The sequence below is a fragment of the Anastrepha obliqua genome, chromosome 1 (assembly GCF_027943255.1).
Source record: "Anastrepha obliqua isolate idAnaObli1 chromosome 1, idAnaObli1_1.0, whole genome shotgun sequence".
In the NCBI taxonomy this organism is placed as follows: domain Eukaryota; kingdom Metazoa; phylum Arthropoda; class Insecta; order Diptera; family Tephritidae; genus Anastrepha; species Anastrepha obliqua.
In genome coordinates, this window is record NC_072892.1 from 138,501,815 (window position 1) to 138,528,004 (window position 26,190).

At 37.4% G+C, this 26,190-nt stretch overlaps 2 protein-coding genes across 4 annotated transcripts in view; one reads left to right on the forward strand and one right to left on the reverse strand.

Moving 5' to 3' along the window:
* Positions 1 to 369: 369 nt before the first annotated feature.
* Positions 370 to 1,210, reverse strand: LOC129253340 (chymotrypsin-1-like). Its single transcript, XM_054891663.1, has one exon. The coding sequence runs from the start codon at positions 1,208 to 1,210 to the stop codon at positions 434 to 436; it is 777 nt and encodes a 258-aa protein (XP_054747638.1). The 3' UTR covers positions 370 to 433.
* A 13,443-nt stretch (positions 1,211 to 14,653) lies between these two features.
* LOC129236303 (filamin-A) overlaps positions 14,654 to 26,190 on the forward strand; it is a 204,375-nt gene continuing 192,838 nt past the window's right edge. For 2 of the 3 annotated variants that reach the window (XM_054870607.1, XM_054870608.1), the window contains exon 1: positions 14,654 to 14,767. The gene's annotated coding sequence lies outside the window, so the exon portion shown is untranslated. The remainder of the gene's footprint in view (positions 14,768 to 26,190) is intronic. The other variant, XM_054870609.1, reaches the window with a different exon arrangement.

Consider the following 26,190-nt stretch of genomic DNA (forward strand, 5'->3'; position numbering starts at 1 on the left):
GTGCGCAGTAGCCCAATAAAATAATAAGAATTTCCTAATGAACTATTGTATTTTGAAAAAAAAAGCATATATATACATGTATGTATATATATGTGTATATATTATATATATATGTTCAAATTATATATTTATATGCAGTAATACATACCTCAATTTCGTATACTTCTTGCTGTTTTATTGAAATGCAAAAAAAATGGAGCTTTCTTCCCATGAAATCAAGTATACGCAATGGCCAACTACTTTTACGTTTTCTCGCCTGAAATTTAAAGCCCTTCAAAAAATTAAATTGTTCAGAAAATGAAAAACTGAGTATGCAGCAAAATCTATTGTTTCGCATGCATATGCAATTTCTCCTGTATAACAAAAAAGGTTTATTTTTATTGCACGGCCTTTAATAAAAAATAGTTATTTTTCTTCAATTAAATAGTTTAAACTAAGCACTCAGTGTTCGGCGTATCCAATCCATATAAAAGAAAATACTAGCATGCATATCTGGATAGCCTATGGCACAAGGGTAGCCCCAATTAACTACACCAACCAATTTTCCGTCGTTCACCAGCGGTCCACCAGAGTCGCCATGGCATGCACCCTCGCCATATTTCGTGTATGTGCACATATGTCCATAATCCATAGAAGCTTCATAGTTAAGCATTTCCGCGCATTTTTTATACGGCAAATATTTCAGGTACACCACTTGCAGCTTTTCCGGAGTATCACCATACAATTCTGTTGTGCCCCAGCCAGTCAGTATGACCTCATCGCCCTCCGTCATCTGTTCTGTTGGCAGTTCTATCGGCTGGGTTTTCTCATTGAAAACAATCGATGCATTTAGATTTAATAAGGCAATATCATTGTGGCTAGACGGGGTGTTGTAGCGGCAATGCACATGAATTGCCTTCACATAGTATGTGGCATTCGGTTTCTCCCATTCATTAGTTCCGGTAGCAATCTTTATACTGTCCGCTGTCTTCCCATAAACACAATGCCCAGCAGTTACTATCCAATCTTTGTTAATAATAACCCCACCACAGGAATGATATCCATAAATGCTTTGCAACGAAACTTGATAGGGCGCAAAGCCCTCCGTTGCGTTCTCTCCGCCAATGACACGACTCTCGAACGAACTTTTTACATAGTCCTTTGGGTATTTCAAGAGTATGGCCCGTGTATGGGCTAGCAAAAAAACGCCGATAAAAACAAATACCTTCATGGCGTATGGCTATAACGAGTATAGAGAAGTTTGAGCAACTTTGGAAATATTTATCTAAAGGTTTGGTCAATTTGGCTGTAGATATCAGTAAACAAAGCACTTATCGTCGTTTCTGGTTCGAAGATAAAAAAATTATGTGTACTATGGCTTGATTACCAGCGTTTTTGGTTTTGTTTTGTTCTTGTTTTTTGTTTTTCTTTGTTGCCCAATACATTAATTGGATAGTAAAATTTAGAGACATAAAATGCACTTCTTAGAGTATAAAGTAACGAACAGTTATAACCTCTTTATGGCTTAAAAAATGACTCACAGTAGCAATGATATAAAACATACATAAACAAGGTGGCACAAAATTATTCACCTAGCTTTGTTTTTGAACATTTTTTTACTAAATCAAAGAAATGATTTTGAGTGGTCATATTTCCAACATTTTGACCTTTACACTCGCTATTGCTTGTCTGTTACTGTAGCTGTCTAGCTCACAGGTGTCAAATATGATTGACGTACGTCGCCATATGAAAAATTATAAATCTTATAAAGGAGCGGTCGGCTGTAATTTTTTAATTTTTTATCAGTCAAACACACAACCACAAAGTAATTTTACAGTATCTGAGCTTAGGAATACTTTAATAATAAATAAAAATATAATTAATAATAATTGCATCAAAGGTAATCGAAAGGGGTTAACAGTGGGACTTACTGAGATATTCGCACGATTATTTTTTTTTTTACTTGGAGAAAATGTGCACCACAGTCAAAGAAAAATTAAAAAAAATATATAAAAATATATAAAATCAAAAGTAGTTTTCCACAACCTGCACTTGAATATACTAGAATTTTATTAGCTACAAAACTGTATACCAAAAATTTGACTACAAATTCTAATTAAGAACCGTGGAATTGTGATGAAAAGCTTGTGGAATTTTTTTAATGGTTGTATACGGACAGGTGGATAGGCGGCCGCCGTAGCTGAATGGCTTGGTGCGTGACTACCATTCGGGAGTGCGTAGGTTCGAATCTCCGTACATGAATATCAAATAGTAGAAGAAATGTTTTCGAAGGAGAAGAAGCTCGGCCAAAACCCAAACACCAAAAATAGAAGTGTACGCGCCAATTATTTATTTGTTTCGTATACGGACAGATTCTCTAATTTACTTCCAAGGGAATTTAAGTGCAGTTGCCAGCAATGAAACTCAACCGAAAGTGACTAATAACTTTTGATATTTGGTTTATTGGTTTTTGTTAGACACTGGGCTATAATTTTTTTTTTTTGATTTTTTTGTAAAAATATTGAGGTGCTCTCGTTTTGTCGCGGGTTCTATATAATGAGTGAGGTCACCACACATTGACAAGTTTTGCCTATATAATTAATTATATTAATTTCTACAAAAAACACAAAAATCGGGTTAAAAACAAAAATCGGTCAAATTAGCCTAAGGCATCTCTAGTACCAAGTTGTCCTGGATAAATTCTTTCAGTCAAAGTCAGTTTTCCTCTGATTTGCTTGAAATTTCGGAAGCCGTTACCTTTTTAATTATGTAAGAAACACAAACAACGGGTTTTCATAAAAATATATTTCATTCTATAGCAAAAACAAAATAAATTCACACTTTGTGGCTGTGACATCTTCTTTTTTTAATTGGAAAGTGGTTCATTATCTTCGCTCTCACTACTCGACGACGACTCCTGTGGCGTAACATCTTGAGGAACTGATGAGTGAATACTTTGTGTTGCTTGTGCTCTTGTGCATTTTCTTCACATAACGAATGCCAAAGATTTTTTATATGGGATAAAACACACAACACCGTTGCAAAAAAGTTCGTCAAAACTCACTTGAAATTTGCTATTTAGCATACTAAAATTCACTGGGTTACGCTTACTTGAAATTTGTCTAATAAAACGTAAAGTTTTATAATTTTTCTTTAATTTTCATAAAGTTTGAAACGTGAATTTGCATGGCTTACATATGAAAATAAACTATACTTTGGAGAGAAGAGTTCATCCTTTTCTTGTAGTTTGACGGAGCTTTTACACCAATACGTTTATCATGCCTTGCCTTTTCCGGAAACATACAGGAAAGCGCAGTTTTATACCATCTCTGACCGGCATTGCTTGTCATGGGGCACTCACTGCTAGATAAAATATTTTCTATAACTTAATCCATCTTTTTTTCCTTGTTCACTCCTCTCAGCAGCATAGGGCCTCGACAAGACTCAGTCTTGCGTTGGTTTCGTTAATCTATTTTGATTTCTGACAGGGTAGGTGATAAGCCTGTCGCTACCAGTCCTAAGTAGTGGGAATGCCCACCTCTCGTTGCTTAGGAACAACGCCCTCTTACTGCTTTGAGCGCCATCTGTGTTTCACACTTTTCTGGCAGAAGGATCGCACTGATGGCGCTATTACTGCGGTTGCCCGCTTCCCCTTGCTGGCGCCACTGATGCAATGTGTAATTGTGTGTTTTTTTTTTTTGCTTGCGTAGCCACAATGGAAATAATGCGCTGACTATTGTGCGGGAGTAAGGATGGAAAGGATAGGTTATGGGGTTGAGGGATTAGATTTTTTTTTAGAAGCAACGAAAGTAGGTAAATTTGGAAAAGTGTATTACGTGGGATTTGAACCCACAACCTCTGGGATGGCAGGCTAGACTACCGAGGCCGCTAATCCATAGCGGACTTCAAATCCCGGGCCCGCCGAATGGTGCTCAGGTACAAACTCACTTGGGTGGCCACCATGTCTTGCCATTAAATGAAGAACACAAACATGTAAAACTTGGTGAAAAAGAAATCCATTATTTTCTCGGTAGATGGCTGGAGTGATCCATAGCTCGTACAGTATCGATCAGACAATTTAAATTTTTGTTTGTTCCATTCGGTTGTGAGTTACAATGGAAGTCAACAAAGAGAAAATTCGGTACCTTTAACAGTTTTTCTATGATAATGGTCAAGTCAGGCTAAAATCCGCCGAATGAGTGAATTATGTTTATGGCGCCAATTCTGTAATAGCTAATTACTTGCTAATTTTGATTTCGTTCAGTCGTTTTTAAGGATCAAGAAAAGGATCCTAAAAGAAATACTCAAAGTTGACTGACATCTTAGTAGTAGGAGCTAAAGATTGACTAGAAAGCATTTGCGCAAAATTAAAAAAAAAAAGTAATGGACTTCTTTTTCACCAAACTAACAGAATCATTGAAGCGAATCTAGGAGAATCAGTACTCAGGAGATTGGTGAGTAGAGTCGGAGTCCTCCCACCGTTTTTATAGGACACGGTTGTGCATAAACTTCTGTTAATATTAGAATCGGCAACTTTTAAGGTGATTGCTTATGCCGTTGATGTTGTTATTGAAGTTTCTGGTAAATTTGTATCTACGGACTAAGAGACTTAATACAAAATGCTTGTACTTTCCAGATGGGCAGAAAAGAGTTTGGTCTAGAAGCCAATCCAGACAAAACACAACTCATATTGTTCATAAGGAAACACAGACCCTCAGTTAAGTCCAATTATGCTTAAGGGGGATGCTCTTCTGATTTCGGAAGAAACCAAGTACTTCGGGCTAACCATAAATAGAACGTCAAATAACGTGGAAAGAGTTAGAAAAGCTCGTCTAGCTTTTTATGCCTGTAAGAGAGCTTTAGGTCCTACCTGGGGAACTAAGCCTAAGAATGCTCATTGGCTTTATACTGCAGTTGTCAGACGCATTCTTCTATATGAAAATTTTTTCTGGTGGTGTGCTATGCAGAAGAAAACCTATTCTAATTTATTGATTTAGGTGCAGAGATCAGCGGAATGGGCCATCCATGACCTTGACCATCATGTTATATCTAATACCCCTTGATCTCTTCTGCAAATTTCAGCGGCCTATCGCGATTTAAGGCTCAAAGCGAGCTCACAATGGAAAATTGTCAGAAATATTGATTGTGATTATCACCCTCCCATTCTCTGCTTCGAAAGGAATTTCTCAATTTTAGACTGGAATGGCTTGAAGAAGATCCATCCCCAACACACCCATTCAGATCTCCACTGGCGGATCTAAAACGGATAGCGGTGTGGGATCAGGGTTATACTGCGAAGGGTTTTTTATCAGTGAACCCTTTAAACTACCGGATCACTGTAGAGTTTTTTAAGTGGCAATAAAGGCTATTCATGAAGCCTTGAGATGCGTAAAGATAAACAGAATATCCTCAAAAGATATCTGCATTCTATCAGACAGCCAAGCTGCCCTACGGGCTCTCGATGCATTCCAAATAATATCAAGGAGAGACTTACATTGTCGCCAATCTCTTAATGAGATGGCTAAACAGTGTCGTATTATCTAATGCTGGGTTCCAGGCCACAGAGATATACCAGGGAACTGTAGCGCTGACCAACTTCCAAGAGAAGGTACCTGTATGCCAAACATAAATAAGTTTATGGAGGTTTCTCTCGCAACTTGTAAGCTGCTTGTTAGGGACGCAGTAATCAATTCAGTAATTCAAAGATAGACTAGTGCCAATACCTGTGAAATTGCAAGGCAAATCTGGCCAAGGCTAAATTTAAGTCTATCCAGGGATTTTATACAATTGAGTAGACTTCTAATAAGAACCTTAGTAGGGACTCTCACAGGACATTGTGTCACAGGAAAAAACACACAAGAAGATTAGGCGTTTACATGCTTGATTTCTGTCGTAGTTGTAGGTATGAAAGAGTTCGTAACCATTAAACACCTTTTTTGCACATGCCCAGCTATAGCCAGAAGCAAGAACCGATCCGATATTTAAGATCCTGCTTCCTAATGAATATGGATAAGCTATACAGTTTAGGTATCAACAACCTTTTACGCTTTATCCAAAGCTCTGGATGCCTCAATCTGGAAAGAGGAATGTAGTCCAGCCTCTGCGGCTCACAACGGACCCATTTCATGGTGAGCATCGCTGTTCCTATGTGCGATGTGGCTGCCAAACTTACCTACCTTCCCCAAATTTATTTATTTCCTAATAGTTTGACAAGAAAGAAAGGTCCCCACAGTCTTCTTTTCTAACCAAATAGTTTGCTGAATCTTTATATTTCTTGGAACCCACTAATGAAACCAAACACTTTACTTTACGACATATTTCAAAACAAAAGGTGTGCGATAAAGTGAACAAAAAGTACAGTTCTCTTTGCATCCTTAGCGTAGAGTGTTAACTCTAAACTACTAAAATTTGGACATATTTAAATCTTTCCAGGCTGAACGCAACCTTTCAACTCAATTGGACCAGAGAGGCAACAGAGTGGCAACACAGTTATCGACAGGGAAAGATGACTTGCGATAAACCAACTAGTGCATGACCAGCATGGGAGGCGAGACGTTGTGGCAATTGAATGAATTGACGGTGTGCTATGTGGCGCATACGCAATGCTGGCGCCATTTGACGATCTCACCATTGACGTGGTGCACATTTACGTGCTTGGCCGCGAAAGCAAAGCGCTTGCCATGATGAGTCAGGTGAACCATCGGTATGAGCCGATAATGGGCAATTGGTAGGCACCTTAAGTTGGTTGAATTCTTGTGCTAACGCTGTGCCAATGTTGGCTATTTACATATATACAAAGTTGTTGTTCTTCCGCAACCGAATGCGCCAAAGTGTCGAGCAGCAATGGTAGATGTGGCTATTTACATATATACAAAGTTGTTGTTCTTCCGCAACCGAATGCGCCAAAGTGTCGAGCAGCAATAACGGCATGTAGAAAACGAAATTGCACAGCTATAGAAAAAAAAAATGTTTTAAATATCTGACATATACTTAAATAGCTTTCATTTATTATTTTATTGGGTTGACTGTATTAAATTTTTTTTTTTTTGTTCATTTGTTTGTTTGTTTTGCGCCACACGCCTTCCCACCCGCTCAACTGTTATCCCTTAACTTGGCTGCTACTTAAGCATAAAATGTGTCTGCGTTAAGGGGCTATTTTTGTTGCCAACGAATTTCGTTTGTTCCGAAAGCTGGCTGTCAGCCAAACAATTCCTTTCCGCCGTTTTCGTTTGACGGTGGAGCGTTGGACGATCGCCTGTTGACTCATTGGATCTGTGTCACACGTGTACTGGGCAGGCAAGCTTGTGAGTCGTTTTGTAGCCACCAACGCTGAACAAACTCTCAGGTGCTGCGATATTTTTGCTTTTTTCCAATTTTCTATTTCAGCCAATTGGACTGTCTGACGACAGGTTTTTTATGTTCTTAGAATTCTAAATTCAAAATTATTTTATAAAATAATAATAAAAAATGCAATCAAGAATTTCGAAATGTCTAAAACTTCTCAAGCATCAGATATAGATTCTGCGTACAAAAATGTAAGTACCTTCTTTAGTTTGACTATAGATGGTATTCAGTTATTATATACTGTTATATTTGCTGAAAAACTACTATAATTTTGATTCCTTTCAGCTCGGTATTGGCGTAATCCCAAAAGGAATGCCGAGCCATAACATTAATGCGTCTTTACTGACGGCTCCAAAGCAGACTATGCGCCAGAGTCGGCTATTTGCCTTAACTACACCTATGCTGGTAAAGAAACATACTTATTTTACTCTGTGTGCCCGAACACGTAGAAGTACCCAGGTACCACAGGTTGAGACATCGGATTTCTTGAGCAGAGTGCACCTCGATCAGGCATTTTTTCGCACTCAACCGATTATAGCACTCGTTGTATTTAAAATATGCAAATATGCACTTCAAACCCTACCTAAATTTGTAGTCCGCTTATTTTTGACTCAGGATTCGCCTTTGTGAATCATATTAGTTTCATAACTCCTAAGGCTCTTTCCAACTTGTGTATTATGCGACGTTAAGCCCGAGGCTTTAAGTCCCCTTATACTAGAAAACTGCTTTATAAGCAAAATGCTGGGTAAGCTTCAATATTTCCGAAAGGATTTTGTATTTTCATTTTCCGTTGCTTGTTAAAAGATTTCTTCTTATTTATTTGCAACTTATTACCGAAACCAAGCGGTCATATCTAAAATAAAATCTATAAGAAAACAATGCATAAAAATTATATGTAAAAATAAAATGGTTAAAAAAGAATTTGTACAATAAAGCTCGTAAGCGGCTGTTTTATTTGGGAGTACCAATACCGAAACAAAATTTAATATAATACAAACTCGCTGTTGCAAGTTCAAACCTATCTATCGACTCAAAGCGGCGTCCGCGGAGTGGCAATCGAAGTTTTGGGAAAAGGAAAAAGTCCGGTGAAAATGGTGGTTTTTCGATGATATTTGTCGAGTTTTGGGTTAAAAAAGTGCTCTCAATATGAGCCGTGTGAGACGGTGCGTTGTCATGGTGCAAGATCCATGAGTTTTTTTTCCACATATTGGGCCGTTTCCTAGGCATATTCTCTAGCAAACGTCGCAAAACTTCCAAATAATATTCTTTATCTACCGCAGAACCATTTCGAACGAACTTCGCGTGCACAAGACTTGCATAATCAAAGAAAACGAGTAGCATGACTTTCACTTTTGACCGACTTCGACGTGGTTTTTTGGGTTTCGGCTCATGTGGATAGCGCCATTCAGCCATTCAGCCGTCTGTTGACTGGTTTGCATATCAAACTCATATATATACCCACGTCTCATCCTCTGTTATGATGCGCTGGATAAACGTTGGGTACGAATTCACTTGCTCAAGCATGTCTTCAGCCACCTTCTTCCGATGAATTTTTTCAAAAAAATTCAACTCTTGTGAGACTCGCTAAGATCACGAGCTACTTCCTTCAAACTTTAATGATGGTTTTCCAGTACCATTTCCTTGACTTTGTCGTCGTTTTCATCCGTTGAAGACGTTGATGGGCGACCAGATCGGGGCAAATCTTCCACGACTTCTCGGCCCTCTGCAAAAGCCTTATACCTCTCACAGACCTATGGTTTTGATAAAGCACACTCGCCATAGGCTTTCCGCAATATTTTCCACGATTCGACACATGAAATCCCGTTCAAAACACAAAATTTAAGACAAATTTTTATCCATAGTGGAAATCACAGAGCAGACCTGCGGTTAACTGAAATAATTATAGGGTTTTTCAGTAAGAGCGCTTCAACTTTTGAACTTTTTTGAATAAAACACAAACGGTTTGACTTTTTTAACTAATTTTTTTTTATTATCGAGTTTGAACATATACATTTAAGTATGAAATTCGATTTCTTTTGCATGACCACCGCGTGCACGTTTTACGAAGTCCAATCGTTGAACCCAATTTTCGACCACTCTTTTGCATAAATCGGCCGTAATTTCAGCAATTTCGCGTTCAATATTGGCTCTGACCTCACAAATCGTCGCCGGCTTGTTGCTGTAGACCAATGACTTCACATAACCCCAAAACGGGACGGCTTGTTAAATGGACCGTAAAATGGCCGTAATGCTCTTAAAGTAGCAGCAACAGAACGATTATTTTCATAAAAAATTTGCACAATTTGCAATCGTTGCTCAAGTGTGTAGCGTTCCATGATGAAATGTATACTAATGGAGTTTACAAATGACAAGCGAAAAATAAAAAATATTGCGTCGTTCGCCCTCCCTATCGAAAAAAAGGTGAAGCGCACCTATTGAACAACCCTATAAATGCCAAAAGCAAGATAATTGACAGATCACGCTCAAGCTCTGCCACACTATAGAGGACCAACATTCCAAAATTTTGACATTTGTGTAACGCGCGCTTTTTAAATAACAATTCCCGATATTTTTTTTAACGGAATGTAAGTTCAGTCAAATATTATAATATAGATGTATTTTCATAAATAATGATTAAAATTTATTAAAAAATAAGAAAACAAATTACCAAAAGTTGACTATAAGTCCTAGTGCTGGTTATTCCATTCTCTGTATAACAGGCGCATGAATCATTTATTAGATGTTTGGCCAAGGTTTCTCTTCTAATTTATGTTGTGCATATTGGTGTTGTGCAACAAATGGGCCCTTTCATATATTTCATACAATTTTATACCGCACTAATGTTTCTGACCAGAGTTGCTGATATTAGAAAAGCCGGACGAATGTCTAATTAAAATGTTGGCTAGTCTGAAAAGTCGGTCAGATTTTGCGCAGATTTCTGGCCGAAGTGGGTGAGGAATTTTATTTACATAGGTATTTCCTAATACGACATGTCTAATTGTCCCATTTCGTAAAGATACGGCTGATTATTTCTTTCAAAGTCCGCCCGCTTAATGTTTTTGGTAATTTTATAAATATAAACAGAACTGCAATAAATTAAAAAACAATAAAAAAAAAATAAATAGGATAAGTATACAATATAAAGTAATAATAAATTAAAGTTAAATTAAAAAACTATCTTACAAATTTATATTAAATAAAAATATTACTTAAATTGAGAATGAAATAAAAGCAATGTGAATGAATCAAATCCTCTTGAGACATTTTCTCCGAAATCTAGCAGATATCCGTCAGTTTCGTCGGCAAATAAATCAGGGTTGCACGGGACGAGTGTGTCAGAACCTTTCTGCAAAGATGTCGTACTTTTTTACCGATAAATCTGAGGTGTATCTGATAGATGTTTCTCAATTTGGCTAAGTGAGTCATTTAATTACTGCATTTTATTTTTGGAAACTTTCTTATATTCAAAATTAACTTAAATTAATAATAAATTAACCATTTATTACAATCACTATCTGAGGCTTGTTGAACTCATTGAGAGTGTTTCAGATTTTTTTCTTCTGCCTGCTAAACTATTGGTGGGAGCGGGAATTTACTGCTCAAAGCTAAGGGTAAGACAGCCTATCAGGCTGCCAGACCACAGCAGTATTTTCCACGCTCTCGCGAAAGGACTGCAAAACTATTATAGTCATGCTAACAGGTCATAATCTATTGGCTGCGCATGCGTACAAGATGAGGATTGCTTACACGGACAAATGCAGGAAATGCAGAGAGGAGGTTAAGGAAACTCTATGTAGGACGCATTCTGTGCGTCTGTCCGGCATTATTAAAAACGCGTTTAAAATACCTGGGAGCCCTATTGTTTGAGGGTCTGGAGGACGTCTCAATAGCGGATTTCCAAGCTCGGCTTAGATTCGCCAAAACCGCTGACATCCTGCATGTTGTATACTTTCGTCGGTCTACATCTGGTATCGCTAGGGACCAAAGAGTCTATGCGTGACTTATTGCCAACCAGGCTAACCTAACCTAACTTAATCTATTGGTACGGCTTCAGGCATTTTATGGCTAAACATTGCGGGAGTGCTCGTAAGACAATATAATTTTTTTCGCATATTTTGTTTAAGCTAATTAAGAAAAATTCAAAGCAACGCTCAGTTGATTGATAAATATTTTTGCATCTGAAATCACCTGGATTCGAGGACAGAACGTATTTAGCAAGGCGCATTTCAAGCGGATTTATTACAGGTGATGGTGATTTTTTCGTCGTGGATAAAAAGAACGTCAAAATGATTTGTTCTTTTTTTACGGCTGTGCGTTCTTTGCCTTTTGTGTACATTCAAAATTTATAATTGGTAACTCAAATAATATCTAAAGTGATATATTACAAAAAAAAACACATGAAAAAGTATGCATTGGGCTTGGAAAAATTTAAGCGAGCAAAGGACCCGTTTAGCGTTCCTGGTGAGGAAACCATACGGCAAGTGTGGAGCAGAGCTCGCTGATTTTGACGTGCTGGAATTCAAAAAGTAAAAACAAAATCATGCGCGTATTTTACTTAAATGTGGATGCTATCAGCTGTAATAACTTCGTCTTGGCATTTAGTAAATGAAAATATTGGAATTCAGCATTTCGAGTTCAATAACAGTTACAGTTGACTCAAAAATGCTACATATTTTTACGTTACTCAATAAAGTTTCATTTAGAAAACGTAATAACACTTACTTTTTTGATTGATATTATCATATCATCATCATAACGATTACAGCTCCGAGTGAGCCGGTGCTTCCTTCACAATAGCGCTCCATACAGCTCGACTCGGTAGCATTTATAAGGCGTAAAACTGCATTAACATCGTCTGCCTTTCTTCTCTTCGGTCCTCTACGCCCTTTACTGCCCATAATAAGAGAGTCAGAGGTCTGTTTCATAATACTGCTGTTGTCCATACTGAGGAAGCGTCCAAACCATCTCAGCCGGTACTTCATGGCACTCGAAGTGTAACCAATTAAAAAGGTCATAAATTAGTTTGGAAAATTACTTTTATTCAATTCAAAGTAAAAAATGTGTGAAAATAATACAAAAATAAGAATCAATTTACTTTTGCTCGATATGGCCACCTTTTGCCTTGACTATGGCCTAGACGCCGTTCAGAAACGAATGTGACTTGCAAGTATTTTGGCCCACTCGTGGACAATGGCGTTTTTCAGCGCCTCGAGACACGTGAATCTTTTAGTTTGGACCTCCAAAATGGCCCAAAGAGAATAATCCATCGGATTCGCGTCTGGTGAATTTGAGAGCCATTGTGTGGACGTTATAAAGTTCGGAAAGGCAAAACTTCATATTTTAGTTCAAAATTTTTGGAAACATTTCTTTATAAGGAGTTTTAAAGAGAAATAATTTCCGTTCTTTTAGCATTAAATAAATTATACTAATGTTTTAGGACAAAACATAGTTTTTTTTTAATGTAAACAAATTTTATGTTTTCGCTCAAAATTTTTCGGAATAGTGTTTTTTTGTTAGCGAATCAGTGAAATAATACCGTGTATCTGCGGCCGCCGTAGGAGAATGGGTTGGTGCGAGACTACCGTTCGAATCTCTTTGAAACACCAAAATGAAGAAACAATTTTTCTCTTACAGTATTTGAGAGAGAAGTTTTGCAAAAATGACAAAAAAAATTTCCACAAATTTTCAAAAAAAATTATATTACGTATTTCTGACATTTTTTTTTAATTAGTTTATGTAACGCTAAAAAATTAAAACAAAAATTTTAATGTAAAAAATAAGAATATATTTTACTTTAACAAATGTATATCAAAATATTCAACATTCAATAAATCTCAAAATTATAATTTTTTTTCAGTTTACTTCAATCCCACAAAACATAATTTTTTCCCCAAAAATTAAAAAAAAAAAACAAATTTGTTTCCGAAAAAAACTAAAAAAATGTTTTAAAATCTTAAAAATAATCAAAGATATTTTACTTTCAAAAACGCTGTACCAAAATTTTCAACCTTCAAAATTATATTGTACTTTTTTTTAATTTTTTGAGTTTACTTCCGAGTCCTTTGGAAACGTCTATGGCCTGCCACCGAAATATTTGTCTGCCCACGGCTTCAAAGCAACCTCCGGAATACTTTCCCGATAATATTTCGGATTTACCTTGACGCTAGGCTCGACGAAAACCATTGGAGAGCGCCCATCTGTGGTTACAGCGGCCTAAACCATTACCTGTAGATGGTAGATAATCGATTACCCAAATTGTCGTATGGATGGGCGGTCAAATAAACCCTCTCGTTTAGGAGTTTACGAGTTGCTCAATTCGAAAAATTTACTCGTCAGAAAACATAATGTTCGGAAATTGACCGCTTTCTACCAAGCGAATCAACTCTTTCGCTCTTTCAAGTCTGACTTGTTGCTGTTTTGGTGTGAGATCATGCGCCTGATGGGTGTTGTAAGGCTTGTTTTTGAGATCATTTTTCAGTATGCGGCTGATGCTACGGTCAGATATTTTTAGTTCTTTCGCCATTTGATTGGCACTTCGTCGGGGATTTCGCTCCAGTCGCTTCTTCACGTTTTGAACCATTTCACGTGACGTGGCAGTCCAGCTCCATGACGTTTCGCGATGATACCTGTAGCGTTCTAACGAGTAATGGTGCGATAAACAAAAACTTTATTTACTTTAAGATGCTCGAACTCACGAACAATCGCTGGTTGTGATTTTCCAGCCAAAATGCTTCCGCGCACTTGTAAACAATAGTTTGGATTGTCATTTAGCCAACTAACAGACAGCTGATGCCCGTGCATGAGCTGCGCGAGAGGGCTGAAGTTGGTTACACTTTGAGTGCCGGACCCTGTATATATTTAGAAATATTTCCTTGTTCGTGCACTCCGATTTATTTTTACGCTACTGTATTGCAAAAATCTCACTGCTACGGCATATAACATACATACATACATACGTACATACAGTAAGTTACCAAAATTTTGACAAGTGAAAATGGAAAAAAGGGGCAAAACACTTTGCTCGCAACGCAAAAGCGGCAGCGCCAAAAATGCTGGCCAAACGCAATCGAAAATATTTTGAGTTAAATTTTCAAAAATTTATTTTCCACCGCTCAGTTGCTTCAGCAGCTACTACGGGAGCGGTAGTACAGAAGAACAAACAGCGCGTGTGTATAATTGCGAGAGTTTTCAAAATTTCACATCAAATGCATAAATATATGTATATGTGCATCTGTATATGTGTGTATTGAAAATAAGTAAATGGAAGTGGTAGTGAAATATTGAATTGCCCAATTTGTGCACAAGTTCTGTGATGAAGTTCTCAATCGGAGGCAAATGTCATTAAATAAATCACGCGAGTGTTTCGTAATAGTTTTCACAAACTGTAATTACTTTGAAAATTTGTATATTTTCTAAATATATTTTTCATGGCTAAAATGGAAAGGTAAAATTCAAAAATAATATTTTACAAGGCGAAAGAAAATATAAATGTGAAATATTAGAATAGAGTGGAATTAATTAATATTATTAGAGAAGAGTGAAAAACGTATTTTATTTAATTTTATCGGAAAAGTCTAGAAGTTAATTGTCCGAAATTAAAACCAATACGCGACTGTTTGATGATTAATGCAACGCTGGCGACGGTTTTGCAATATCAATGACGCTGGATGTCGACGCTGACGCTGACGCTGACGTCGACGGAATGGCGAATGAGCCACCCATATGGAAAATATTCTACGAAAATTATTAAATAAATGTGAAAAAAATTAATTTTAAATTTTAAAAGCAAAGGAGATTTTCAATTCGTTTTCGTATGGTCGCTCTGCGGTGTCGTCGCGACCGAGTGGAGGCCTGCGTGTCGCAATAAAGTAAAGAAGAAGAAAGAAAAATCAGACAAAAACGCAAAACAGCAACAACATCGATTCACAAAGGCAGCAATAGCGGCCTAGCGTAGTTAATAGCGGCCGGTTGTTGTGAGGAAAATATGTTATGGTATTTCGAAAATTTCAAACAACTGCATTTTCCAAAAAATGTGTAGCATAAAAGTGAGTGCTGAGTGAACAAATTGAAGAGCTATGAAATGCGCAAATAGAACATTTCAATAAAAGAGAAAATTATGAAAAATAGAATTAATAAAAACCATAGCATGACGGTATAAAAACATAAAAGCTTTGAAGCTGCAAATAATTTTTCTTCCGATATGGATGTGCATGTACCGCAAGTGGCGCCAAGTAGCGCGCAACAAGGAAAAACTGAAAAATCTTATAAATATATTAAAATATGTACCTATGCATTCACTTACTCTTTGATTTTTTTCTGCTTCTTTTTTTTTTTTTTGTTTTGAGAAAACTAATTAGAAAAGCAGCAATTTTTCAAACAGAAGAGAAACAAAATCCACTGCAAGCAAAGAGATGTGAATAGTTGCGAGTAGCAGAAACGATTATGTGCGCTTAGCGTTGTCTCTCTCTGCGCTCTTTCACACTCAAAAATTTTACAACGCAATTTTGAAAAATTCGAAAATGCCGGTCTATTTACGCCGGCTGCGAAACTTTGAATTTTCTTTGTTGTCATTGTAATTGCCAACCATTCTTCGTACGCATTCGGGTCAATCCATTTAACATCAGACAAACCGACCTGGTCGAAATTTTATTTTACAATAATACTTACAATGTATAAGAAGATACAAATGCGCATGTTTTTGCGTCTCAAAAGTTGGTTTTAAATAATTAATTTTGTAATTAATAATTATTTTCTTGCTTCCGCTTATGTGATTTTTCAAATCCTTCTAAGCAAAATTTTATTCGAACAACCGCTCGATAAATGTACGGATTGATAGATTTTTCCTTAGATTTAACTAAGTTCTTGTGCAAAAAGCAAAATATTTATTGAAAATTTGCGAAAATTTAATTGTAAAATTTCAATAATTTGAAAATAGGATTTTTTTGATTCTTTGAATACAAAATTTTCTACTGTGTTATATTTTTTGCTAGTTTGCGAGGAACTATCATTTTCTTTATACATAAACTGTCAGCAGTGATGGTAAATGGTTTTTTGAAAAATCCCTACACAGCCCAAAAAAATTCCCTCCTTTTCCCTACGCTTACAACAAATTTTCCCTACGAAATTCACTACATTTTTTTCTCCTGTTTTTACACTATAATGAGGCAATTGCAACGTCAAAATTGTTTGCTTAAGATTTTTTAAAAATTCCGTACAGATCTTCTGCAGTGCAATCAGTTCTTATTGGAATTAGATCCAGCAGCTTAACCACAAGCCGCTCACTTTCTTCGTCGAAAAATCTCACCATGAGCCACATATGCTTATTGAGTCCGATGTCTGTGCTCTCTTCGATATTACAAAAAATTTGTTTACTTTTAATTTTTTAACTAAATTGTCTTTTTCCTCTTTTGCCAATTCATTTTTTATTATTCTGGTGCACTTCTTTCTTCCGAGCTCAGAGTTTTTTATTATTTCAGAATCGGGCACGATTTCTTTTAAGAGTGGGATTAAATGGTCCACCACTTGCAGCGCAACACTATGCTCAGCGAAGAACATGCTAAGTCTTATTTCTAAATTTCTGGAATCATTTGGTTTACTGGCTTTTTCTAAAAAACGCTGTTTATTATAGATGTCTTTTTAATTGCCTTCATATTTTTTGGTGCATTTTTGTTTCGGCGTGCTTCTGTAAATCAGACTTGCCACAGCTTAAAACTTTGTCGCACGCAGTGCATTTGCATTTGAATGGATCGTTAGCCACAGCTTCAAACTAGCCACTAAAATTGTCGTCGTCAAGCCACTTATTATTGAACTATTGTTTCCGATACTTAGATTGTTTTTCCTGGTGTTCCTCCGAAGAGTCAGTCGAAGAGAAGGAGGTCATTTCTGTAAAATATATGCATTTTACATATAAAAAAAGCTAAAACTAAAATAATTCCAAACTTACTTCAAAAGTGAAAAGCACCAGAAAACTAACAATATTCGCGCGTAGAAAAAATCGCGTTAGCGTTAACGAAGAAAAAAAAAGGCAATGTTGCCGTATTAACGCTTTTAAAAGTATGCTGCCATAAGGAAAAGAAGTCTGGCATGAAATCCTACTGCAGATTTTTATTTTAAATGAACTTTTTTAATTTTACCCCGCTAAGTATTTTAAAATTTTTTCTGTCCTTCTTGAAAATTCCCTACATTTACAGAATTTAAAAAAATCTGTCCTTCTTTTCTCTACGCCCACATTTTTCGACAAAAATCCCTACATGTTGGGAATTTTCCCTACATTTACCATCACTGACTGTCAGGATGGACTTAAAGAAATGGTTTTCGAAGTATAGAAGCATCGCTGATGTTAGTGATGTTCTCCATTCACCTTCTCCCAACCTCATCTAACTACTCAGTTTATAAGGCTGATGTGGCCCGCAATTTTGTATTCCAATTCATTCATTGGACGATTCATGCAATGATTAATAAATTTTATGGCAATTCAAAGGATGAAATAATTGAAAATTTACCAGATTACAATTAGCCAGAAGTTCGTGATAAAACTCATGATTATACTCTTGCTCAGCTTTGCGGCTTAAATTTTTTATATAATATTACACATACATGCGTACTAACATATATATAATATGGACGGAGTTATTTTGTTATAAATAAATAACTCTATTCAACAAATGTAGCGTTTCTTTTGTGCTAACTTCAGAGGATTTCTGAAAGTGTATGTGTAACGCGCCGGAGTTTTCTTCAATTGCAAACAACAAGGCTAAGATCAGCTGAAACTAGCGGCTCCTTTGCAAAGGTTCAACACTTCCGTTCTGAGCTTTCTCCACTTTCCTTTATTTTCTAAAATATTGGGTTGGCAACTAAGTAATTGCGGATTTCACTCATAGATGGCTACAGTTGAATTTTGAGGTTTGCAGACGTAGTATCATACAAATGTAAAATACATTTTGTTATTTAATAGTTGGCAATTCAGCTGTGAATCACTAAAAAAAGTTTTTTGATCGGTTGCGCAGTTTTCGCTTGGCGTTCGTTGAAAAATGGAAAATCAAAAGGAATATTTTCGTCATATTTTGCTTTTTTATTTCCGCAAGGGGAAAACCGCATCGCCAGCTCATTAAAAGTGACATCTGCGATATGCTAAAGAAAAGTAATGGAAATGATCCATTTTTAAAACGACTCATAACTGGCGATGAAAAATGGGTTGTTTACAACAATATCAAGCGGAACAGATCGTGGAGCAGGCCAGGTGAACCCACTCAAACAACATCAAAGGCTGATATTCGTCAAAAGAAGGTTTTGTTATCAGTTTGGTGGGATTACAAATGAATTGTCTACTTTGAACTCTTAACACCCAACTGAAGGATCAATTCTGATGTCTACATTGAACAACTAACGAAATTAAACAATGCAGTTGAAGAAAAGCGGCCCGAATTGACAAACCGAAGAAGTATTGTATTCCATCATGACAATGCAAGGCATCCACCATGTAGTCCTGACCTTGCACCATCTGATTATTTTGTGTTTCGATCTTTACAAAACTCCTTGAATGGTAAAAATTTCAATATTGATGATGATGTCAAATCATACCTGGTTCAGTTTTTTTGCTAATAAAAACCAGAAGTTTTATGATCGTGAGATTATGATGCCGCGCGAAAGATGGCAAAAGATCATTGATCAAAAGGGGCAAATAAAGTTATTTAGTTCCATGAAAATATTGTCTATGATTTTCTAAAAAAAATACGCAATTACTTAGTTGCCAACTTGGCATTTTCTTCAAAAATTGACTGTATGCTCTAAAAAACTATTGTGTAGGACTTTTGGTTACTTCAAGAAAAATATTTCTCAGCAGATCGATCTTTAAAAACTTTGAAGGGATTCACATGCCAGTACAGCAATTACTTTAGACACATCGCTTCTTTCCCTTTCACCTGATCACTAACTACCTAAAGTGATCAGGTAGTCATGTCTAGTAGAGGCATGAAGAAAAGATTTTTAGAAGTGTGCCCTTTAACTGACCGTTATTCGGCTCTAGGCGAAATTGACAGAATCATCTGATGGGCCGACGTCGCTTGGGTTACCAAGTGGTTTGTTCGCAAACACTGAGGTTGTATTGGTGATATACAAAAAAAATCAATTAATGGCACTTCTTTGCTATCTGAACAACAACTGATCCGATGAGTATGCGAATATGTGTGAAATGATTGTGCGAATTTCGGCTGGCGATACGATTGTGTTAGTGACTTACGAAAACAAATCAACACAACCTTGGCTACCGAATTCCCAAGGGACGTGGCTACTGAGAAATCCCCTCACAATTTTCTTTTTCATCATAGTTAAAGAGCAAACCTGATAGATCTATCATCCTTGTAGTAAAGGTAAGAACTTTCAAAGTTTTTAGTTTTTATATAGGTGTGCAACTAAGTTATCGCTGTTTTTTTGATTAAACTACAACTTTACTCTGAAAAAATGATTACAAGTGAATCATTGAAAGTATTGCCCATTGCTGGGTACTCCTTTCTCCCATCTTTCTGGTAGATCTCGTATACCGTCGCGGTAAAACTGTTCATCTTTTGAGGCTATCCACGGATCAAGCCATTTTTTGATGTCTTCATATGAATGTAACTGTTGGTCAGCTAGACCATGAGCCTTCGATCGGAACAGGTGATAATCGGACGGCGCAATACCAGGAGAATATGGCGGTGGGGTAGGATTTCCCATTTAAGTGTTTCCAGGTAGGTTTTAAGGAGTTTGGCAACGTGAGACCGAGCGTTGTCATGCTGCAGAATCAGTTTTCCATGCCTCTCCGCGTATTGCGGCCGCTTCCGGCGCAGGGCTCGGCTCAATCGCATCAATTGAAGTCGATACCGATCCCCAGTGATGGTTTCACTTGGTTTTAACAGTTCATAATAAATAACACTAACTTGGTCCCACCAAATACATAGCATAACCTTCGCAGCGTGAATATTCGGCCGAGGCGATGACGTAGAAGCATGACAGGGCAGTCCCCATGACTTTCTTTTCTTTGGATCGCTGTAATGAATCCATTTTTCATCACCCGTCACGATGCGATGAACAAAACCCTTCCTATTTTGCCGCTGTAGCAGTTGTTCACAGGCGAAAAAACGACGTTCCACATCCCTTGGTTTTAACTTATAAGGAGCCCAAGTCCCCTGTTGCTGCATAATTTCCAAAGCATGCAATCGCTTGGAAATGGATTAGCGTGTAACTCCTAATACCGAAGCAAGCTCTTCTTGCGTTTGACACGGATGCTCATTGAGCCATGCCTCCAATTCAGCGTCTTCGAAGGTCTTTGGCCTTCCTTCACGCGGACGGTCGTCAACATTAAAATCATCGTCTTTGAAGGGACGGAATCAATCTCAGCACGTTGTTTCACTTAAAGCAGCATCTCCATAAACTTTTTGTAGCTCTTGATGCGCTTCAGCCGCCGAGGAAAATCAACACTTTCCGCAAATGACGATTATTCGGCACAAAATCAGACATTTTCACAAAACCAAAAGTTTATGATACCAAAACAAAATCACTAATGTGTCGAAGCAGTTTGTTTACCATGTATCTAAGCTTGGTTTATGACGTTTAGGGTATATTAGAATCGACTAGCAAACACTGCTGGCGGCATCTATTGACAAACAGCGGGAACTACAAAATTCCCGCACCTAACAAAATTTCCACCTAAAATAGGGTACCAGTAGCAGTTTTCTGATAAGCATAAACGTTTTATTTTAATATTTTTTTTTTAATTCCCCAAATGTCAGTATTAAGTAACTAAATTAGAAAGTAGAGCGTGCTTTTATTGTTTGAAATTAGCATGGATAGAGTTATGCAATTTCAGACACATTTTTGGCTAAGCTTCAATTCGCAGTCCATAATACCCAACCACAATCCAAATGGTCAAAACTGAAACTGAACTGAGTTAAGCGGCAGTTAGGCTACTATATTTACTAGGGTAAGATCTCATATTGTGGTATCGCTAAATCTCATATTCGATCGACTCTAATTGATGGACTGATCTGTCATCAATAATATTTTCCAAGTTTTTATTATTATCGTCATTAATATTGTGAGGGAATTTGGCACTGCGACCAGAAAGATCTATTGTGTCTTCTTCATGGGTTCAGAGTATTTTCTCTGTGCCCAACTTCCGTAATAAATTCTAGTATCTTTCCCTATTTTATTGACTTTTATTTCCTGCTCTGGTGTTGTGTCAAGTGTTTGTGCCACTTAAGCATCAGTGCTGAGCCCAATGGTGGGATTCATCTTCCTTGCTACAGTACCTGCATGCTCCATTTGGGCATATTCCCAGGTTAGTAAGATGATGATGAAATCTACAATGCCCTGTTAGACTTCCGGTGATGATCTACAATTATTCTTATTTAATTCCATAAAATATTTAAATCGGTTTAGGTTAAAGCCACTTGTCATTGATTTTGATTGCGATAAGCCCGTAAATTGTCTGAGTATGATCTTCTTTGTCTGTTTGCCTTTCCTGTACTTCTAGAATAATAGAAAAGAGGTTAAATTTTTCTGGGCTACAAAATGGCTCTGAGCCTATAAATAGGAAGGCAGTTAATAATTCTTATGTGTCTTAAAACCCATAGTTACTCATACAATGTGTTGGGCAATGACAGAGAAGTTGTTCAATGCCACCTTCATCTGCTGTCCATTACAGCTTTACAAGGTTCAGTTTCTTCTTCTTCTTGACTGACTCGATAACCGCTTAAGCAATTTTCGCCGAATTTATAGCCAAGGGGATGGTTCCATGTGTAGAAGTTCACGCAAGTGGGGGAAGTCCCTGATTGCTAGTCACTTGGAAGTGGCCAGGACGATTCTTCTGTATATGTCTTCTGCGTAGCTTCTGAGCATGAGTTTGAGAGCTAGCAAATGTGAGAAGGCGAAGCAATTGATTGTGCCCTGAGTTTGTAACCTGCTGAGTAGAAATCATCCCCTCTGAAATAGGCTTTTAGCTACTACGAATATGTACAGTATGTCAATAATGAGTTTTGTCATTGAAAATAAATTGAATCTTTCGAATTCAGTAGCAAAAACTAGCACTCTTTATTTATCTTTGACTTCTTCTTTGCACGGATTCATATTTATTCACAGCATTTAGAGGAAATTAATAAAACAAAATGCTCTAGTGCCTTAATTAAAAATGATTCTAAATGTTTCTGTATCAAAATTATACAATATTTTCTTGAGCATTACCCATACATTTACCAGATATTTACGATCCTATACGAAACTTACAGCTTTCGTGACCTTAAGCGACAGCTATGAAGCAAAAGTGAAGAAGATACTTATATTAAGATTGCGGGAAAATAACCCTTCCAAAAATTTTTTTTGTCTGGAAGAAGTGGGCGTATTCTTTCATTCTATGTACTTGAGGCTACCCGCACATACGATAATGGCATCATTACTTTGTTGTGATCTAGACTGTGAATTCCCACAGGAAGATATATCATTAGTTATGTGGAACTTTTTGTTGAGGAAGCGTATCAAATTATATATACTGTAGGTATAATAGAAGCTGCCATCACAAACTAATATAAAATCCCTCTGTGGAGGGAAAGAAAATGCTCGGCTCATTATGGCCGAAACCAAGCGCAGACTGGACTGAAATTTTGCGGCCGAAGCCGAAGTTTGGTCGTTATCTAGTTCTATCTATACACATACATATATAAGGTGAAGTCCAAAATAAACAAGACTGAGCTAAAATAGAAACGACAGGAGCTTTGTTCTGATAACTTCGAGTTTATTTATTCAAAGTAGTCTCGTCTGGCCTCGATACACTGTTTTGCGCGATCTAAAAGCTTATCGAAAGAGTGTGTCAGGTCATTGACTGGAATGTCCTTCAGAATGTCGTTACCAGCCTTTTAGATGGCATCTACAGACGCAAAATGTTTTCCTTTTATGGCCAAATGCAATTTTCTGAATAGGTAGAAGTCTCAGGGAGCCATATCAGGTGAATACGGTGAGTGATTGATGGTTAAAATGCGATTTCTAGTCCAAAAATCAGTCAAGAGTGGGTCGATGAGATGGTGAGTTATCATGCATTAAGCGCCAGCGAATTCGACGAATGCCATGCAACAAACCTTTCAAAACGACAAGATAGAAAATTGCATTGACGATTTGGCCCATTAGCACGAACTCCGTGTGTACAATTCCCTTGGAGTCGTAAAAATCGTAAAAAAAATTGAATATCAACTTGATTTTTGACTTCTCCAAATACGATTTTTTGGGTGGTGGTTCGTCTGGGGCCTTCCATTCGGCACTTTGACGCTTTGTTTCAGGTTCCTGCTGGGAGCATCACGTTCTCGAAAGTTCTCGTCTTTTCTCGCCTCTTTAATGAGGTCTTTCGAATGTTGAATTCTGAGTAATTTTTGGTCCTCAGTTAACTTGTGCGGAATGAAACGTGCACAGACCTACCGTAAGCCCAAATTATCAGTTAAAATGCGATAAATCGATGTTTTGGAGTTATTCAACTCTGATTTCATGACTTTCAACGAAGATTTCGGTTCATTTTTGATAAATTTTCGAACAATTTCTATGGAGTTTTCGGTGATTACTGATTTTGTCCTCACAACCATCTCAGAAACGTGGAAATCACTCATGAACTCTGGCACGAGATAGACACTCATCGCCATAAACTTTTTCATCAATTCAAATGTTTCGGTAAACGTTGTAGCGATTTTAAAACAAAATTTCATATTAGCTCTTTGTTCGAAACTCATTTTTGTACCGATGACACAAACCGACAGGTTTTTTTTATTTTTTTGTTTTGGTGGATAAGGTAGGGTTCAAATGCCTTCGCACTTTTAGCGACCGTGGTGTGGTCACTAAAACGATGCCTCCTCTCCTTCTGGGGAGACACCCTTCCCGGAACTGCTTTCTATATTACTTCGGTTACTTCGGGAGGGCCCAGAACGACATCCATAAAGGACAAATTCACCCACCTGGGTCCACCATATTTGTAGCCAGCTTTCATGCTATAGGCTCGTCTTCTTGTGTCCCTATCTGTGCGGCTTCACTTTGTTGGACTGTGTCGAGGTCGATCTTTTTTCCGTAGTACGTTCTCGATGTATTTCTTTACCGCGTTCCAGCTGTCCTCGCATTCAAGCATTTTGCTGATTATGTTGCTTGGTGCGATGTCGCCAATCTGCTCCCTCAAAGCATTTCTTTCCGCGAGCCATCCATTACAACTAAAAAATGTGTGTTCAGCGTCATTGCTCAGCGCTTCGCAGTATATGCCCATACGGTATAGGTATCTCCGGAAGTATCCGTGGCCCGAGAGAAACTGAGATAAGCAGTAGTTCATTTCCCCGAAGTTCCTTTGGACCCATTTGTCAATTGATGGAATAAGTTTCGCCGTCCATCTGCCACTCGGTTCAGTGTCCCATCGGCTTTGCCACCGCAACATGGTTTGGTATCTCCGTTCTGAGAAGCTAGTGATGACGTATTTCTCCTTGGAGTCCCACGCAGGACTCCGTTTCCGGACCATGAGATCGCCGGGTATCTGCACGTTTGATAACTTCGCTTCCACTGAATCGAATGTCACCAAGCTTTGACTGTAAGTTAGCTAGGGATGTAACTTGCAACGCACTAACCCATTGAAAATATGGCGCCAAAAACATTTTTATGACGCCAGTTTTGTTTCTTTTGGGACTCACCTTGTACATAAAATACATATTTTCAGTTTTTTAATCTATACTAATGCCACTCTGGGGCCAAAATCCTGTTAAACAGTGTAGTTATGTGCAGTTAAGTTTTCGTCAACATGGCATCTGCTGTGGTAAAATTATATTTAAGCGCATGCCATTTCCAACTGCAACTTCATTCCAAAGCTTCAAGCCACGAAAGCAGCAGTCAGTATAAGAGAAATTTTATTTCCAAATTACTTTTCATCGTGCAACGGAATGAAGTGTCCAGCCGTGGTATTGCTTCTGTGCCTCTCCTTAATGGCTTGCTTTAGCGCACAAGTCGTGGAAGCATTACTAAGAATGCCACCACACAACGCAAGACGAATGCATTGGCGGGATGTGGATAAAGGGCCATGCAATATTTACAAGCAGCTAAATTCAACTGGCCTACTTCAGAATTTACCACCGCTTCAAACTGACTTCACATAGATTTGTGCCTACTAAATATATCTACACACATACACCCAAAAATATTTGGTTGTAAGTGATTCTAATTGAAGATGAAGATAATAAATAAATAATTATCAGTTGATAAAAATTTAATTTTAACTCTTGTGTTTGTATTACCACTAAAAATAATACACTTACTGTGCATATTGTTCGAGAAATATCCGCCATAAGAGAAAGCGTCATTTGAGACGTCATTTGAGCAGTTGCCAAATAGCAGAAAAATTGAAAAAAAACTGAAACAAAAAAAACCTAAAAAATTTACCAAATTTTGCGCTCTCAAAGTCACATTTGATTGGCTTGTTAATTTTAGATAATTTCATTTAGCATCACAAACTAATTGCTAGTGATTAGCGCGTCTTTCTGCATGCTTAAGCACAAATGCAAATATAAATGAAATAGAAATCAAATAAAAAACACATCAGCGCATCATCATTTCGTTATTGTCGATTCGATTCAATTCAAGTGCATCCAAGCAGTTTTATTTATTTGCTAAACTTTCCTTCTTTTTGCGTCCTAAATATAAATTTGTGAATCAAAATAAATGAATTTAAAATACAATACAATTTTAGGGATAGAAGAACTCAAATGCCAATAGTTAAATAGATTTCACAATTTCTGGTCTAATTGGGAATGGTGAATAAATCTCGTTCTGCTCACGCTGGCGTATATTTAATAGGAAATAAGAATCCCGCTATACAAAGCAGGCTGA